At 28.7% G+C, this 16,527-nt stretch overlaps 2 protein-coding genes across 3 annotated transcripts; both read left to right on the top strand.

Annotated features, from left to right (window-relative positions):
* The first annotated feature begins 6,744 nt into the window (after window positions 1–6,744).
* On the top strand, window positions 6,745–7,935 carry LOC113852276 (probable purine permease 4). Its single transcript, XM_027482513.1, has one exon. It carries the CDS (start codon window positions 6,745–6,747, stop codon window positions 7,933–7,935), a length of 1,191 nt encoding a protein of 396 aa, XP_027338314.1.
* Window positions 7,936–10,958: 3,023 nt separating this feature from the next.
* On the top strand, window positions 10,959–16,376 carry LOC113869095 (DNA replication licensing factor MCM6). Of its 2 annotated transcripts, none has more exons than XM_027505249.1 (18): window positions 10,959–11,105; window positions 11,190–11,339; window positions 11,430–11,555; window positions 11,758–11,920; window positions 12,077–12,270; window positions 12,362–12,557; window positions 12,652–12,726; window positions 13,061–13,290; window positions 13,375–13,489; window positions 13,865–13,939; window positions 14,015–14,155; window positions 14,253–14,456; window positions 14,553–14,714; window positions 14,796–14,851; window positions 14,936–15,081; window positions 15,178–15,291; window positions 15,830–15,960; window positions 16,040–16,376. In XM_027505249.1, the coding sequence occupies exons 1-18, from the start codon at window positions 11,029–11,031 to the stop codon at window positions 16,181–16,183; spliced, it is 2,499 nt and encodes an 832-aa protein (XP_027361050.1). In that variant the 5' UTR covers window positions 10,959–11,028; the 3' UTR covers window positions 16,184–16,376. The 2 variants fall into 2 exon arrangements, with proteins under 2 accessions (XP_027361050.1, XP_027361042.1); XM_027505241.1 differs by having other exon boundaries at window positions 15,166–15,291.
* The last annotated feature ends 151 nt before the right edge of the window (window positions 16,377–16,527 follow it).

Raw genomic sequence — 16,527 nt, 5'->3', positions numbered from 1 at the left:
ATCCCAGTGAAAAGTAAGGTAAAAATATAATGAAAAATATACATTATTTAAATGAGTTAAAATTTAAAAAAATTACTTGTTTAAATAAAAAAGTAAGAGAATAAACAAATAATTAAGTCATATTAAAAATTTATTAAAAATAATTTTTTTATAAATTTTTAATAAATATTTATTTTAAATTTTTTTTTATCAAATTTATAATATATAATATTATTTAAACCCTCCTCCTTTCACGGGGAGGAGAGAATAGGTCTAACAAATTAAAAATTCCTTGTTTTTTTCCCTCTATTCATCTGAACCTTGTCCCATTTCCTACCCTCCTCACATTCTTTCCTCTGACCAAACGGAACCTTGATAAATACTTCATTTTCAAGAGTCCCTGAATTGTTAAAAAAATTTATCACATCAATTTCTAGAGTTAATAAGCATTAATAACACTTAAACATAATTGTTCAGGTGATATGTGAAATACCAACTTAATATGGTAGTTATCACTTAAACTAATATTATATGTTAGACAATGGATATTTAAGGTAAATGAAGGAGAACATGATAACACGATATATAATTTAATTCATTTGTTGTGCAGCCCTTAGCAATTTATTTTTATATTTTTAAATTAAATTTTTAATTTTTATTGTGAAGGGTTAAAGTATTGAATTATTTGATATGATAATAGGAAATCTTTTGGCGTAATAATAATTTTTATTTGTAATAATTAATTTAAAATGATTTAAATATATAAAAAAAATATAAGTAAAGGTACAGTTGAAGAGATTAATAATGACTTTTAAGTTAATAAAAAGAATGGAAGAAAATTCAAAATAACATTAGAGAAAATTATTTAAAGCAATCTCATAATAAATAATACCTTAAAAAATTAATTTTTAAAATATATAATCATGTAACTGAATTTACTCGATAGAATAAAACTTGATTATTATTATGATGCATATTGCTCAAAATTCTAGAGTAACCAATGGAAGAATACTTCGGTGTAATTATTATTATTATTAAATAGTTAAATCTCACTGAAAAATATTTGTTCATACCTTTTTCCCTTGTATTCACAAAACCAGTTTTTTTTTTCTTCATTTTTTACATAATTAATTACATTGTTTTTCTTTAATTTTTCAATTTTCTAGTACTAATAATATTTGAGAGAACAAATACAATTTGTGAATGAACATTAGAGAGGCTCTGATTACTCAACACCCCGTGATATATATATATATATATATATATATATATATATATATATATATATATATATATATATATATATATATATATATATATATATATAGCTGTTACCTGTAAAGTACAAAATCTTTTTTTTTTCTCCTTTCCTTTTCTTTAATCATTATTGCGCTCACAAAATTAGCTCACAGATTGAACTTTTACTACGAGCTCACAGAATGCTTGCGGCACTTTTTGTCCTTTCCATATTTTTTCATGACAAGCTTTAAAGTTTAATACCTTAAAGAAAAAATCTTTGATAAAGTGACTTATGAAAGAACTTGTTTTTTTTTTGTTAATAAATTCGTGAAGTTGTTTGATATAATTTTTTTGGGTACAAGTTGGTAAAACTGTTTAATAAACACAAATATAAAATATATTTATAATTTTTGAAAAGGAATTTGTAGTTTTTAAAAGTCATGAAAAGTTATTTCAGCTTTTAGCTTATTGAAAGCTAACTTTCAATTATAAATATGGATGTTAATTATAATTTAGTAATATGTATGTATGGATGTATAGAACATGTTGTAAATTTATGTTTATTTTGGTTAAAATGTTATCATTTAGTTTTAAAAGTAATATATGTATGGTAAATAAATAATTAATATTTTATTATATTTTGTTTTGATTAAAAAAAAGTCATATCTTTATTAAATAAATAAATAAATAATACAGGATTATATCTCAAATTTTACTTGAAAGCTTTTTAAGACAGATAACTAAACTTATAAATATTTGCTATAATTATTTTGTAATAATATTATGGCAATTTAAAATGATAAGAGAATATGTCAATATATAACATATACATATATAAAAAAAAATAAATATAAATCATCATTCATGTTCTAAAGGAAATATTGCAGAGTATGAATAGCGTTTTTTCTTTTTTTTTTTTTGTGTGTTGAGCAGAGTATGAATAGTTGTATACATTTTCATGAGTAGCAAATATCATGGAGTATGCACATGTTATTGAGAAGGGAAGGAACACTGGAGTAAGGGGACGTATGAGAGAATATATAATTCACATGCAAAATTCGTGAGTGTTGATATTATTCTCCAGTCCAAATTGAACAGTATGCTCAAAGCCCATCCAAACTAAAAAACAAATATCCCTAACTTAGTATGCGTTTGATTTAATGTTTATTTTAAAAAAATAATTACTTTTAAAATTAAAACATCTTTAAAGATACCTTAAGAGTGTTGTTTATTTTATTTAGCACAAATTAGAGGATTTTTTATTTAATAATTATGAGAATCATAATTCATAAACATGTTTAAGTTAGAAAAAACTAGAAAAACTCCTAATAAAATTAATTTAAATAATTTTTAGATAAATTTCACCTTAGAAAGTGTACACACATTGAATGAAGAGAAAATAAAAAATAAATTATTATCCCTTTTTATATTTTATAAAATAATATTAAATAAAAAGTATAAGTATATATATATATATAATAAATTATTCATATTATATTTTAAAATTTTAATAGTCTTAAATAATTATATTAATAATATATATTAAATGAATGAATATATTTACATATATAATTAAGAGGTGATTATTTTATTAATACAAATATATTGATTTCTTCATTTGTTTTCCCTTTAGAAATCTCTCCTTCATTCATATTTTCTAATAGATTTCCACCAAAAGCTCTCATTCTTGTGATCAAAACTTTTCCCTTTTCCAATGGCATGTTAATTGTTGTGCATTCCATGGCGATTTTTCATCATAGAGGTGTTCTATAAACTCATTCATAATGTATTTCTTTTTTCCCCAAAGCCATCTTTTTCCTTTTCTTTCTTTTGTTAAAGATGGTGAAAGTAATTGTTCAAAATAGCTGATGGGAAAAGGTTTGTGAAGTAGAGAATTTAATCTCGTTGCCATGCAATTTGCAAGGATAGATAAAACCCTTTATATATAGCTGGTAGGGATGGACTTAGGTTCCAGTGGGTGTGTTGTTAGTCAAGTTTAAAGAATGAAAACTTAGTCACTTGTGAATCATCTGAGTCATTACAATGGTGTTTGAGATGTCACTTATGTACTGATTATTCAATTTGTTTATATATAAGTTCAACTAACCAATTTAATTATAAAAGTAGTAAATAAATAAATATGTTGAATTAAATTATCATTTATTATTAAATAAATAGTACATTATTTAATATATTTTATAATTCAAACGATCAAATAATCTAAAATTTATATTGGTTGAAGTACAATAGGATAGATAGGGAGTGCTTGAGTACTTCATTCAGCTGGCCAATGTTCTTAATCTAAACTCACAGGGAGTGAACATTGAATTTAAAGTTACTTTGGAAAAATGATAAAATCAATTATAAACTAAATTTAAATTATAAAGTCAGTTTTTAACTAATTTAAAAAAGATAAATTAATTTAACATTTAATTTATATAATTTAATTTTAAATTAATCTAATCCATTCTCAACCTTCTATTTTATATACTTAAAAAGGACAACATTTTCTTCCAGAGGCGTATAGACTGATTTTGAAGTTGTGTTCATACTCAACTTGACCTTGACATGCAACATAAAATCACGTGGGCATTTCTACTGAGGCTTATTTGTTTATGTTTGGAAATCAAATTTGCAAACCAAAACACACATTTTAATGAAAATTTATCCAAATATGTATTGTTAGCTTGTGAGAGGCATGTTTTCAAATAACCTTCAATTAAACTTTCTTTCAAGTTATTTCCCTCCTATGTCACCAAAAGGAGAATTAATTAGGTAAGTTGAACAATCATTTTCCTTCCACTTAATAAGTCATTTATATGATGTTGGCTAATTTTGTTCATTCTTACCATATTGGTCTTTTCACATTAATTCTTTCTCATCATCCTCATGACTGTCCTGTTTGTTTTCAAATATATGTGTCTTTCTGACCTTTTCAAGATTATTTCAAAAGTTTTTTAATTACATTCTATCAAACAGTTATGTTTTTACTATTAATAAACATGTAAAAATTATTAATATTTATTGATATATCACATTAAACAGCATGCATGATATTAACATAGCATTAAAATAACTTTGTTTTAAATTTAAATAAAATAAATATTTTTTCCTTAATTAAAATTTTTGACCTTATCTATAAAAATTGTCTCTTCTAAAAATGTCATATTTAAGAGCAATTTTTGTCTCACTAGATTTCTCCAGCTTTGCTAAAAGCTCTTCCATTTGTATCACATCTACCTTTTCAATTTCAAGCTCTTTCAATTGATTTATCATCTTACTTCCTTTTAATGTGTTACTTTTTTTTTTTTACTAATTTATTAATTTCTATATTATCATGTCTTTCAACCCTTGATTCAATTGCCTCCTTGACAATCTATTAAGGAAAACATGACTTAAAATTTTCAATAAATTTAGCATAAATTGAAGCACGCACTTGCAACACAATAAAATAAGAATATATTTTTTCTCACAACCAAAATGGTATAAATCTAACTTGAATATTGTATAGTTTTTTTTTTTTTCAAATGTCTTATAATATCAGTCACAATTAAGCAACTCAATCTTTAACATAATGCGCATCATTTCACTCATAATAGATGTATTTATAAATCTAGAGTTTGGATCTTGGTCCCATCATGCATTGTTTTTGCCTTGGAATATCTCTTTCGTCCTCAAAATATATCCTAGATGAATGAAGAGTCAACTAATTAGTTTACTTTATATTTCTCTCAACACACTCAACAAAACAAAGTCATTTTAGTAACATGTTGACATTACATATATCATTTAATGTCAATATCAACCAAAGTCAATGTTTCTTACACATTTAAATAGACTACAATTTGAGACAATTAACAAAATAATTTTAAAAAGTAAAAAATTAATATACTTGAATTATACTGTCTTTGTAACTAATTTATAGGTTTATTTTAAATTAAATATTTCACTTTTTTTTTCTGTAAAAACTTCTTTTCTTAGTATGATGTTCAAAATATGAAATTCTTAAAAAATTTTGTGATTAATAAAAATAAATTTGTCATAAAATTATACATCAAGTAGGTGACTAATTATCTATGAATTCTTTTTTTTCCGTACACTAATGGTTGATTATTAGTGCGTATTATTAGTAAATCATGATATATTATTACTCAACAGCATCATATTATTAATGCATGTTTGTAATATTTAAATTAGTTTAAGTTTAATTTAAATAATTACTGTATCAAAAAAGATAATCTTAATTCTTTTGTTTACGCATAATTGAGTTCATGATCACATGCATTACAGTGATATCTTCTCAATGTAAATATTAATTAATTGGATAATGTGTATCTCACATTCCTTATGTAACGTGAAAAGAGTTTAGGAGATAAAATGAGACAGAAAAAATAATAAATAAAAACATATAATAAATAATGTGATAAAGAATATAAAAAATAAAATTAAGTCTCTATTTTTTTGTATAAATATTTTTTCTTTGATTTTACAAATAAATTTGATGAATTACAATAAATAGTATTTTTAGGTTTTTATAGTAAAACTATTCTTGAATTAGTAAAGTTAATTTAGATTTAACTTGCACTTAATCATTTTATTTTTAAGGATGAACCCACTCTACTACATTAACTACAACATTTGAAGAAGTTAAAGTTCCTTTTTATTTCTAAGATGATAACAAATCATCAAAATTTAAGGATTAGCCCCGTCTGTGTTTTTTAAATGACATCAATTCTAAAGTAGCTGCTTAGATATTTTAAATTTATGAATTATAAATGCTAATATTTTTTTAAAAAAATTACACATATAAAAATGGTTTTAATTTAAATATTATTAAACAGTACTAGAAATGTCAGTGTACTTTAATTTTTTTTAAAAAGTATCTAAAGTTTTATTACCTTAATCTATGTAGTTATCTTTAATATTACTTAATATAATATAATTTTATTATTATTAAAAATAATTACAAAAATTAAATTATGAAAAAATTAAATAAATTCGTACAATAGACGAGCATAATAATTAATTTATATATATGAATTATTTTATTATATTCTTTAATATAATATATCTTTATTATTATATAATATAATAATAGCAATAAATTTTTAAATATATCTTTTTATATATAAATTAAATTATTATTTTTAATTTTAAAATAAGATAATTTATGAAAAAATATGATCAAAGTACGTTATACGAAAAATAGGGATCAACCAAATTTATTAATTTTCCAATTTTCCAGTGGTCCACTGTGCTTATAATAACCAAAGTAGTCGAAATAACACTACACACGTAAGAATAACATCAAATACAACTTCACACCTAGAGATGACAGATGGTTCTCAATGAAGCTGACAAGCAAGGAAAATAGCTGAATAACTTCAACTTGATCGGTTTCAATTAAAATGCCAACAAATACAAAGCTGTGTTCCACTTTAGAACCTTCATGATATCTTTTCCTCCATGGAAGTTACCCCATCACTGCCCCCCGCACTTCATCATCATCATCCTCAGTCTCTAACTATGACCCCTTGTGTCAAGAACTACACCAGTGACATTGAACTCATTGATCAAGAAATTTGTGGAGAAGAATTAGCACATCCAGATCTACCATCTTCCATGGACAAGACAACAATGCAGTTGCATGCAGATCAAAAGTCTTGCACTAACAAGAGGTACATGCCCCTTTTGGTGACTAATTACCTTTGTCTCTTTGTTGGGTCACTTTGTTCAAGTTTGCTCTCTAAGTACTATTTTATCCACAAAGGTTCAAGTAGATGGGTTTCAACTTGGGTTCAAACTGCAGGCTTTCCTCTCTTGATGATCCCAATTGCTCTCTCTTATCTTCTCAATTTCACTAAGAGAAAACCCTTCACTGATTTCACTCCCAAGATGTTAATTTTGTCCGGCTCAATTGGAGTTGTGCTAGGATTAAACAACCTTCTCTTCTCATGGGGAAATTCATATCTTCCTGTTTCAACATCAGCCCTTCTTTTATCTTCACAACTAGTTTTCAATCTTGTCCTATCAGTGATCATTGTGAAGCAAAAGATAACATTTTCAAACCTTAATTGTGTCATTCTTCTTACCTTAAGCTCCATTCTCCTAGCATTGGATTCTAGTCATGAGAGACTAAAAGGGATAACCCAAAGGAACTACTTGATTGGATTTTTTTGCACCATAGGGGCGGGTTTATTGTTTGCCTTGTACTTGCCAGTGATGGAGAAGGTTTACAAGAAGGTTTATTGCTATGAAATGGTGATGGAAATGCAACTCATAATGGAGATTGCAGCAACAACATTGGCCACAATTGGCATGGCATGGGATGGTGGGTTTTCTGAGATGAAGACAGAGAGTGAGAGGATATTTGATAAGGGAAGCACAGTTTATTGGGTGACAGTGATGGCTAATGTGGTGACTTGGCAACTTTGCTTTATGGGCACTGCAGGAATGGTGTTTCTGACATGTTCATTGACTGGGGGAATTTGCATGACAGCATTGCTATCCATGAATGTGTTAGGAGGGGTGGTGGTGTTCAGAGATGCCTTTGGTGGTGTTAAGGCTGTGTCCACTGCTTTGTGCATGTGGGGGTTCTGCTCTTATGTTTATGGCATCTACAATAAAATGAAGCAACACAAAGATCCAATTAACAAGAAGATTTCTGAGACCTCCTCAGAGTTGATCCGCATCGTGGATCGAGGTGGGAATTTTTGATCTATATATTTGCCTTTCGTATATTAGCTTCTATATGTGTTGTCATCTTCTTATAATAAGCTAGTTTGACTTGGACTCGAGTAACTTCAATAGTTAATTATATGTCAGTGTTGATATTTTCCTACCCATGTATATGTATGTATCTTATCTAGACCTAAACTGTTGTTATCTATAAATCAACTCTTCAATTAATGACCATTGAAGCATAAAACGTAAATAGAAATATAAGTAAACATTTTTCAACACGTTATTTTTAACATTTTTTATTATTAATTAAATTTTATAAAATTATATAAGAGACTCATTGAAAAATGCTAACCAAAATATTTCAATATTTACATCCACCTTAATTTGTAAAGTCTAGTTACGGCTTATGTATAACAGTAAGTAGTTGTGAAATACCACATTTGGATATATTCGGTATATTAATAGTAAAAGGGGAGAGCGATTAGCATAATTAGTAATTTAAGGTTTGATGAATTCATTACAAAATATTAGACTCGGTATTTTGCTCAAGATAATAACAAAAGATGCAGTCCTCTCTGACGTGCTTTTCATTTTATATATTTTTTTATGTAGACTTTTATTATATATTATATAACTCTAAAAAGTTTTAAACTTATACTTTAATCAAAATCACTTTATTATAATGTGCTTAGTTCAGTAGCAAGATGTTACTGAATTTATGTGAAAAAAGAGTAAATCATTAGATATTGTTTCTGAATTTTGCAAAAAGAGGTTGCATGGTCCCTTCATTATTCCCATCATTTTTTTTTCTAAAAATGAAAAAAATATTCTTAAGTTAAAATACTTTTAGTAAAGATAAATGAATTTTAGAACGATATACTTTGTTTAGAAACTATTTTAGTCACCCAAATATATACAAATGTGATTGGTTCTCTGATAGATTAATAAATATATCTATGTAGCCCTTTAATGCAAAATTTTAAGAAGACCATTAATGTAGAAAATTGACGATATTTATATGTGAATATGCAAATAAATGTTATTGCTTATTTATAGAGAGAGTCTTAATAAATACATGTGAATCAAATAATTTAAATTAATTTTTTATTAAATTTTAATAATTTAATAATTTGTTTCAAATATAGAATTTTAAATAAATTAAATACTAAAACTAGGTGATGACTACCATAAATTAGTATACATAATTTAGTAAAATATTTGTTATAATAAATTTTAAAAGTTATAGTGTTTATACTTTAATTTTTAATAAAAATTCATAAATAATTTTTTTTAAGTATTATATATTTAAAATAAGTCTTTTAAAAATATTTTTTTAAATTAAATATCTTTTAAAAGCATAATTGTAATAGTTACAAAATTATTATTATTTTTACATATAATTCAATTTCATTCTCTTAAAATCACTTCCTTTTATATTTGATTCTAAAGGTAGTTCAATATTATTTTTTGTGTGTTTTTAACAATTAATTTGACAAATTTAGTGACTATAATTAAAATTTAAGTGATAAAATTTGAAAAGATTATTCAATATAAGAAATTTAATGAAATCAAGTAATCTTCGCTTAGAATAATATTGTAAAAGTTTTGTTCAATTTTTTATTATCCTATTTCATTTCATCCTTATTTTTTTCTTCCCAATAATATATAAATATGTTTTTTAAATCTAACAATTTAAATAATCATACTCTCTGAGCATTGTCATATTTTGAATTGTGATATCTATAAATGAAATCAATTAAATTTATAAATATCATAAATTTATCTCAATTCTTTTTAAAACGAACAATCTAGCTAGATTAAAATAGAGGCAATGACTAAAAAAATAAGTGATTGAATACTAAAAAATGTAGAAAAATCATTTTTTATAACTTTTGCTTAACTTAATTTTATATAATGATAAAAATATAAATTTTGTCAATATTCGTTTAAGTCATAATAATTTAACTTAAAAAAAATATATGATACTCAATCTTAACTTAAGTAAAACTTTATTTACTTAAGCAAATATTAAAATATTTTGTGTGGCTTAAGTAAATTAATGACCGTTTAAGCTATATTTATTAAGTGAACCATTTTTTTTTAGAACTTTTGCTTAAGGAATAAAAATATGGCTTAAGCAAAATTTACAAAAATTATGCACAGCAAATACAATCAATGTACATAGAGAGCATGAGAAATATCTAAAAAAGGCATTGAAAAATTTGTCAATACTAAAGTTTATTTTCTTGATAAATTAAATATAAGAATGAATGTGAAAGTTTTAATTTTAAAAATTATTAAAATGACATTCAATATTTTATTTATTTAAAAATTATTTTTATTATAAATTAAAACATGTGAATACATATCTTTTTAAAATTACCACCGGATACAAGATTCAAACAAATACAACTTAAAAAATATAATAGAATTTTAAAGATAAAAAATAGAAGATATAAAATAATAAAGTTTGAAAGTTCAAAAACAAAATTTTAAATTTTTATAAAATATTAAATTATAAATATATAAAAATTAATATTATTAAGTTACATGTCGAAGATCTAAACTATTTATATATTTAAATATATATTTAATAATTTAAAAATAGTTATTCGTTTATAAATTACTTATTTTGTTAACTTATGTTAGATTGAATAAATTTTTTAAAATATTAAAATAAATATTTTATAAAAAATTAAAGATATATTTAAACCATCTGAGTATCTACATAAATTGAATAATAGCGTAAAAAGATTACCTTGCACTGTTTCATGAAAACAACTATACCTCTTTCTTTTTCTTTTTTTTTTCCTGCAAAAAAGAAAAGAAAGAAAGAGATGGCAAAAGATATTGGGCTACAAATTAAAAATTGATTAAACAAAAATATGAATTTCAAGGCGGGCTTAGCCGGAAATAAAAATGGACCGTGATTGATGAGCCCAAAAGGCTCAGCAAGGTGAAGTTTTGGCGGGAAGGCGTTCGTTCCCTTTCTTCTTTCCCGCCAGAGAGCGCACCCATTTGGTTGGAGTGAGACGAGAGCTGAGAAGCTCAATTCCAAACTCAGTGGTTAGGGTTCCGAGTTTGGTGTGAGAAGAAGAAAGCGGAATCTGCAAGTGAATAGCGAAAATGGAAGCATTCGGCGGTTACTTGGTGGACGAGAAAGCCGTTAGGGTTGAAAACGCCTTCTTAGAATTTCTCAAAAGGTTCTCTTCTTCTTCTTCAATGTCTTCTTCTTTTCATTTTCGAAGTGAATAAACAATTAACTATTGTTTGAGTGTATTTCACAGCTTCAGATCCGGGCATCGTAGCGAGCTTCATTACGAAGCGGAGATCGAAGTAATGGGAGCCAACGAATCCAACACCATGTTCATCGATTTCGACCACGTCATCAGATTCAGCGATCTCCTCCAGCAAGCTATTTCCGATGAATATTTGAGGTTTTCGTTTTTTTGTTTGTTTGCTTTTAAAACCGTAATGTTTCTTATAATTTTGGGGGCATTGAGAATTGTTTTCTGTGTTGATGATAGATTCGAACCTTATTTGAAGAATGCTTGCAAGAGGTTCGTCATGGAGCTCAAGCCAACCTTCATATCTGATGATAACCCTAACAAGGACATTAACGTTGCCTTCTACAACATTCCAATCATTAAGAGGTCTCTGCATTTTCATTCCAATTTTCATTCACAATTAACAGTTTGTAACTTGTTAGTTGTACCTAATTTCATTCACAATTTTCATTCCAATTTCAATCAGGGATAAGCTTTTAATAGTATTCTCAATGATAGGGTTCTCAACGATATTTAGCGAACTCTATGTTTGTGTGTGTTGCTCACCGATGAACTTACCCACTTGCAGGTTAAGGGAATTGGCTACATCAGAAATTGGAAGGCTTGTATCTGTGACAGGAGTGGTGACCAGGACAAGTGAGGTTCGGCCTGAGCTCCTCCAAGGAACTTTCAAGTGCCTGGAGTGTGGTGGGGTTATAAAGAATGTTGAGCAGCAATTCAAGTATACTGAGGTAATTATTTTGAGTTTTGATTCTTGTCATACTTATCAATATCATATTATATATGTGTTTTTTGGCATATATTATGATTTTGTGGTTATTTGTCATCAGCTGTGTATTTTGGTTGCTATTTGACTATTCCTATTCTGACGTAATACCACATTGCAGCCATCAATCTGTGTAAATGCCACCTGTAACAATCGAACAAAGTGGGCACTGTTGCGCCAAGAGAGCAAATTTGCTGACTGGCAAAGGGTAAGAATGCAGGAGACATCCAAAGAGATACCTGCAGGTTCTCTGCCTAGGTCATTGGATGTTATTCTTCGTCATGAGGTTGTGGAACAGGCCAGGGCTGGTGACACGTGAGACTTCTCTTGCCCCATATTTCTTGAACTACTCATTATAGATGTGTTTGCTTGTCAGAATAACCAATCACATTCTGTCTCCTTGCAGGGTGATTTTCACAGGCACTGTAGTTGTTATACCTGACTTATTGGCATTAGCTTCTCCTGGAGAAAGATCAGAGTGTCGTCGGGAAGCTTCTCAGCGCAAGGGTGCTACAGCTGGGAATGAAGGTGTGAGGGGCCTTAGGGCTTTGGGAGTCAGAGACCTCTCCTATCGTCTAGCTTTTATTGCCAATTCTGTTCAGGTTTGCGTTTGTTTTTTACGGCTACTTATTGGTTTGTTCATGTGACGCGATGTTGATTTTGTGATTGGTGTGGTTTTTGAATGATATCTTTCAGATTTGTGATGGTAGAAGAGAAACAGACATCCGGAATAGAAAGAAGGATGCTGATGAAGACGATCAGCAGTTTACTGTAAATTCATGATGCTCTCCATCTGTATGCATAGATATTCATGTTGATGTAAAAAGAGCTGTATTTTTGCTTTAATTAATAATTGGGCATCATGTGCTATTTTCAATCGCCTCAAAAAGCTACCCATTTTAGGTTGGTTGTTATCGATCTCTTATATGTAAACTGGTTTGGACCTCTCCGTTCATTTTCTTTTTCTTTCCATCATTTGTTGCAGTTTTAACCTGACTAATTTTCTCCACTATGTACACTACACAGGCATTATGTTTTTGTCAGTTTTCTAACATACATCTGAGAAAGAATAATTGACCCAATACATGACTGGTTGATTTTACAGGCACAGGAACTGGACGAAATTCAACGAATGAGGAACACTCCAGATTTCTTCACCAAACTTGTTGAAAGCATTGCTCCAACTGTTTTTGGTCATCCAGATATAAAGCGAGCAATTCTTCTTATGCTTATGGGTGGTGTTCACAAATTTACTCATGAAGGCATCAACCTAAGAGGAGACATAAACGTTTGTATTGTTGGAGATCCCAGCTGTGCAAAGTCTCAATTCCTTAAGTAGTCCCCTTTTTCTTCTTCTTTGGTTACTTTATACTGGTTTATGCAAATTGAATGGTTATATATGCTGGTTTATCATTTCAGGTATACTTCAGGCATAGTTCCAAGATCTGTGTATACATCTGGGAAATCATCATCAGCTGCTGGCTTGACCGCAACTGTTGCCAAGGAACCAGAAACAGGGGAATTTTGTATTGAGGTCAGTAAACTGTTTTTTCTGTACTTTAATGGATATGTGAATTAATTGTCCTCTCAATCAAGCAGCTGGACAGGTTGCCCAGGCAGATATTTTTTTGTCATTTGTGTTTTACTATGGCGTACGTTTCTATGTTTTAGTGAATTTAAAATGTTTGGTATGCTTATTGATGTTGCAATTAGAATTTGCATTTAGCAACTCATATGGTGTAGCATATAAACTATTTATGAAACTTAACTCACAGATACAGTCTGAGTAGGGTATAAAAGATCTGCGAAGGATAGAGGGTTCTAACATGTTCGGGTGTTTCATCTTTATCTGATATTGTGATATTTGCCTTAGTCTTGTTTTCTTGAATGTTAAAGAACTTGTTTTCAGGCTGGGGCATTGATGCTTGCAGACAATGGCATTTGCTGCATTGATGAATTTGACAAGATGGACATTAGAGATCAGGTAAGAGACGTGTTTTTTGACTTGTCTCTCATGATCATTAATTGGCAAGTATCTCAATGTTTGATTGGATTGAAGGTTGCAATTCATGAGGCCATGGAACAGCAGACTATAAGTATCACAAAAGCAGGAATACAAGCAACACTTAATGCTCGTACTTCCATTCTTGCTGCTGCCAATCCTGCTGGGGGACGATATGATAAATCTAAACCACTTAAGGTAAGATGTTCTGGTGCCTGGTCACAGCTATTGATTGCCTTGACATTAAATACAACCTGGGCTAATTGCTATATATATATATAATTTTTTTTTTCAGTATAATGTGGCTCTTCCACCAGCTATTCTTTCAAGGTTTGATCTTGTATATGTTATGATTGATGACCCAGACGAACAGACAGATTACCACATAGCTCATCATATTGTCAGAGTCCATCAAAAGCGTGAAGGTGCTCTTACACCAGCATTCACTACAGCGGAGCTGAAGCGTTATATAGCTTATGCAAAAACTATTAAACCAAAGGTTAACGACTTGTTTATAACTTTTGGATCAAGTACTTTCTTGAATGGGGATAATTTTGCCTTCGTGCTTCTTTCTGATGTAATCTGATTAATGCAGCTCACGTCAGATGCCAGGAAACTACTCGTGGACTCTTATGTTGCTCTCCGTAGAGGTGATACAAATCCTGGGACTAGGGTTGCATATCGTATGACAGTTAGGCAGTTGGAGGCATTGATCAGGCTGTCGGAGGCCATTGCTCGGTGTCATTTGGAAAATCAGGTGCTTTAAGATTTCAGAGGCTTATCAGTATGCATTTGTTGTATATTTTCTTTCTGTGGACTAAAGAAGATTTTGTATCAGGTACAACCTCGTCACGTTCGTCTAGCTGTGAAACTGCTGAAAACTTCCATAATAAGGTACGAAAATATTTCTTGCATTTTTCAGTTTTATTTTGGGAACTAGATTTTGGTGATAATTGCATTTTACATTTTGATCCGCAGTGTGGAGTCCAGTGAGATTGACCTATCTGAGTTTCAAGAAGAAAACCGGGATGATGGAACCGGTAATGGTGATGAAAATGACAATAATAGAGATGCTAATGGTCATGTGGGAAACTCTACAGCTCAGCAAGCTGCTGGAACTGATGGTGAGGTGTCTTTTACCCATTTTACCTTGAAATCATCTACTTTATAAAGAAGCTTAATTATTCGTTGGTTTAATTATCTTGCAGGAAATCCTGGAGATGGGTCTAAACCCCAAGGGAAGAAACTTATTATAAGCGATGAATATTTTCAGAGAGTTACCAGGGCCCTTATCATGCGGCTTAGACAGCACGAAGAGACTGCTATGCAAGAAGGTGGTAACTTAAAACCATCTGTTATTTGTTATTTAACATTTGAACATCGAGAAAATTTAAATGTTCAATTAATTAAGTTTTTTAATGGACCCTACACATGTATATTTTACTCAGGTTCTGAAACTCTGAATACCACTTGACTGGTGTACAAGAAGATTTATTTTTATAAACTGACTTTTATCCAAGGATAGTAGGAGTGTCCGACGTTATTTATTATTACCTCTGGTCTTTTTTAAAAGAAATAAAATGAATTTTTTTTTATTATAAAAAATATGATAGATTTAAAATGTATTTTTTTATTAGTATTATTAAATATATAAATTGCTTCATTTTGTTTATTGTAAAAATAACTTCTAATTCTTTTTAAAAGAAATAAAATGAAGTATTTTTTTTTTATTATAAGTAATAAATGATAAATTTAAAATATATTTTTTTTATTAGTATTATTAAATATATAAATTGCTTCATTTGTTTCTTATAAAAATAACTTGAGAGAGTATATTGAAAAGTAAATTTTATGTGAACTAAATAATTACAGGAACTGGTTTGGCTGGGATGAGGCAACGAGACTTGATTCAATGGTATGTAAACCAGCAAAATGAGAAAAACAATTACAGTTCCATGGAAGAGGCAGCAGCCGAAGTTTCCAAAGTTAAAGCTATTATAGAGGTACACTTTTTGTTTTACATCCTCCAAAAATTTAACAGCTTCTCAGGCATGTTAATTATATCAAACGCTTGTACCGCAGAGTTTAATTCGAAGAGAGGGCCATCTGATAGTGGTAGACGACGGTAGGCAAGCAGCAGCAGAAGCTGGAGGTGCAGAGCAGTCAACATCGGTATCTAGAAATGACCGAATTTTAGCTGTGGCTCCTAATTATGTCATTGATTGACAGCCAAATGGTGAAAAGAATTTGGAAATTACTTTATTTCTCATTCCCAATTATTGCAATGACTTGATGGTTGACTTTTTCGCGTCTTGAGCTGCAAAGTGGTTCCTTATCTGATGAGTGAATTAGTTATGCTGGAATGAAAACTGAAAACTGATCAGATAACCATGAATCATCTGTTTACTACTGAAGAGAGTACATATTAATTGTCAGAAGCTTGACGATGTCCGTAAATTAGACTTTGTATAATGTATTTACGCTGATGCTGATTGAGTTGTATTAATTATTTTTAAATTTCTATTGAATTTTGAGTGTTTGACCTATCAAACTTATTTTTATTAATGGAT

This window comes from Abrus precatorius, unplaced genomic scaffold (assembly GCF_003935025.1).
Source record: "Abrus precatorius isolate BTA unplaced genomic scaffold, Abrus_2018 Scaffold10, whole genome shotgun sequence".
In the NCBI taxonomy this organism is placed as follows: Eukaryota; Viridiplantae; Streptophyta; class Magnoliopsida; order Fabales; family Fabaceae; genus Abrus; species Abrus precatorius.
The sequence above is the reverse complement of the archived record's forward strand: the minus strand, read 5'-3'. Positions and strand labels throughout refer to the sequence as shown.

What these genes read in the sequence shown, in the direction of transcription:
- LOC113869095 (XM_027505241.1), top strand. Translation starts at nt 11,029, where the DNA reads ATGGAAGCATTCGGCGGTTACTTGGTGGACGAGAAAGCCGTTAGGGTT. An exon ending in TTCTTAGAATTTCTCAAAAG is followed by an intron (nt 11,106 to 11,189) that starts GTTCTCTTCTTC and finishes TGTATTTCACAG; the next exon opens with CTTCAGATCCGGGCATCGTA. An exon ending in TTATTGCCAATTCTGTTCAG is followed by an intron (nt 12,558 to 12,651) that starts GTTTGCGTTTGT and finishes GATATCTTTCAG; the next exon opens with ATTTGTGATGGTAGAAGAGA.
- LOC113852276 (XM_027482513.1), top strand. Translation starts at nt 6,745, where the DNA reads ATGACCCCTTGTGTCAAGAACTACACCAGTGACATTGAACTCATTGAT.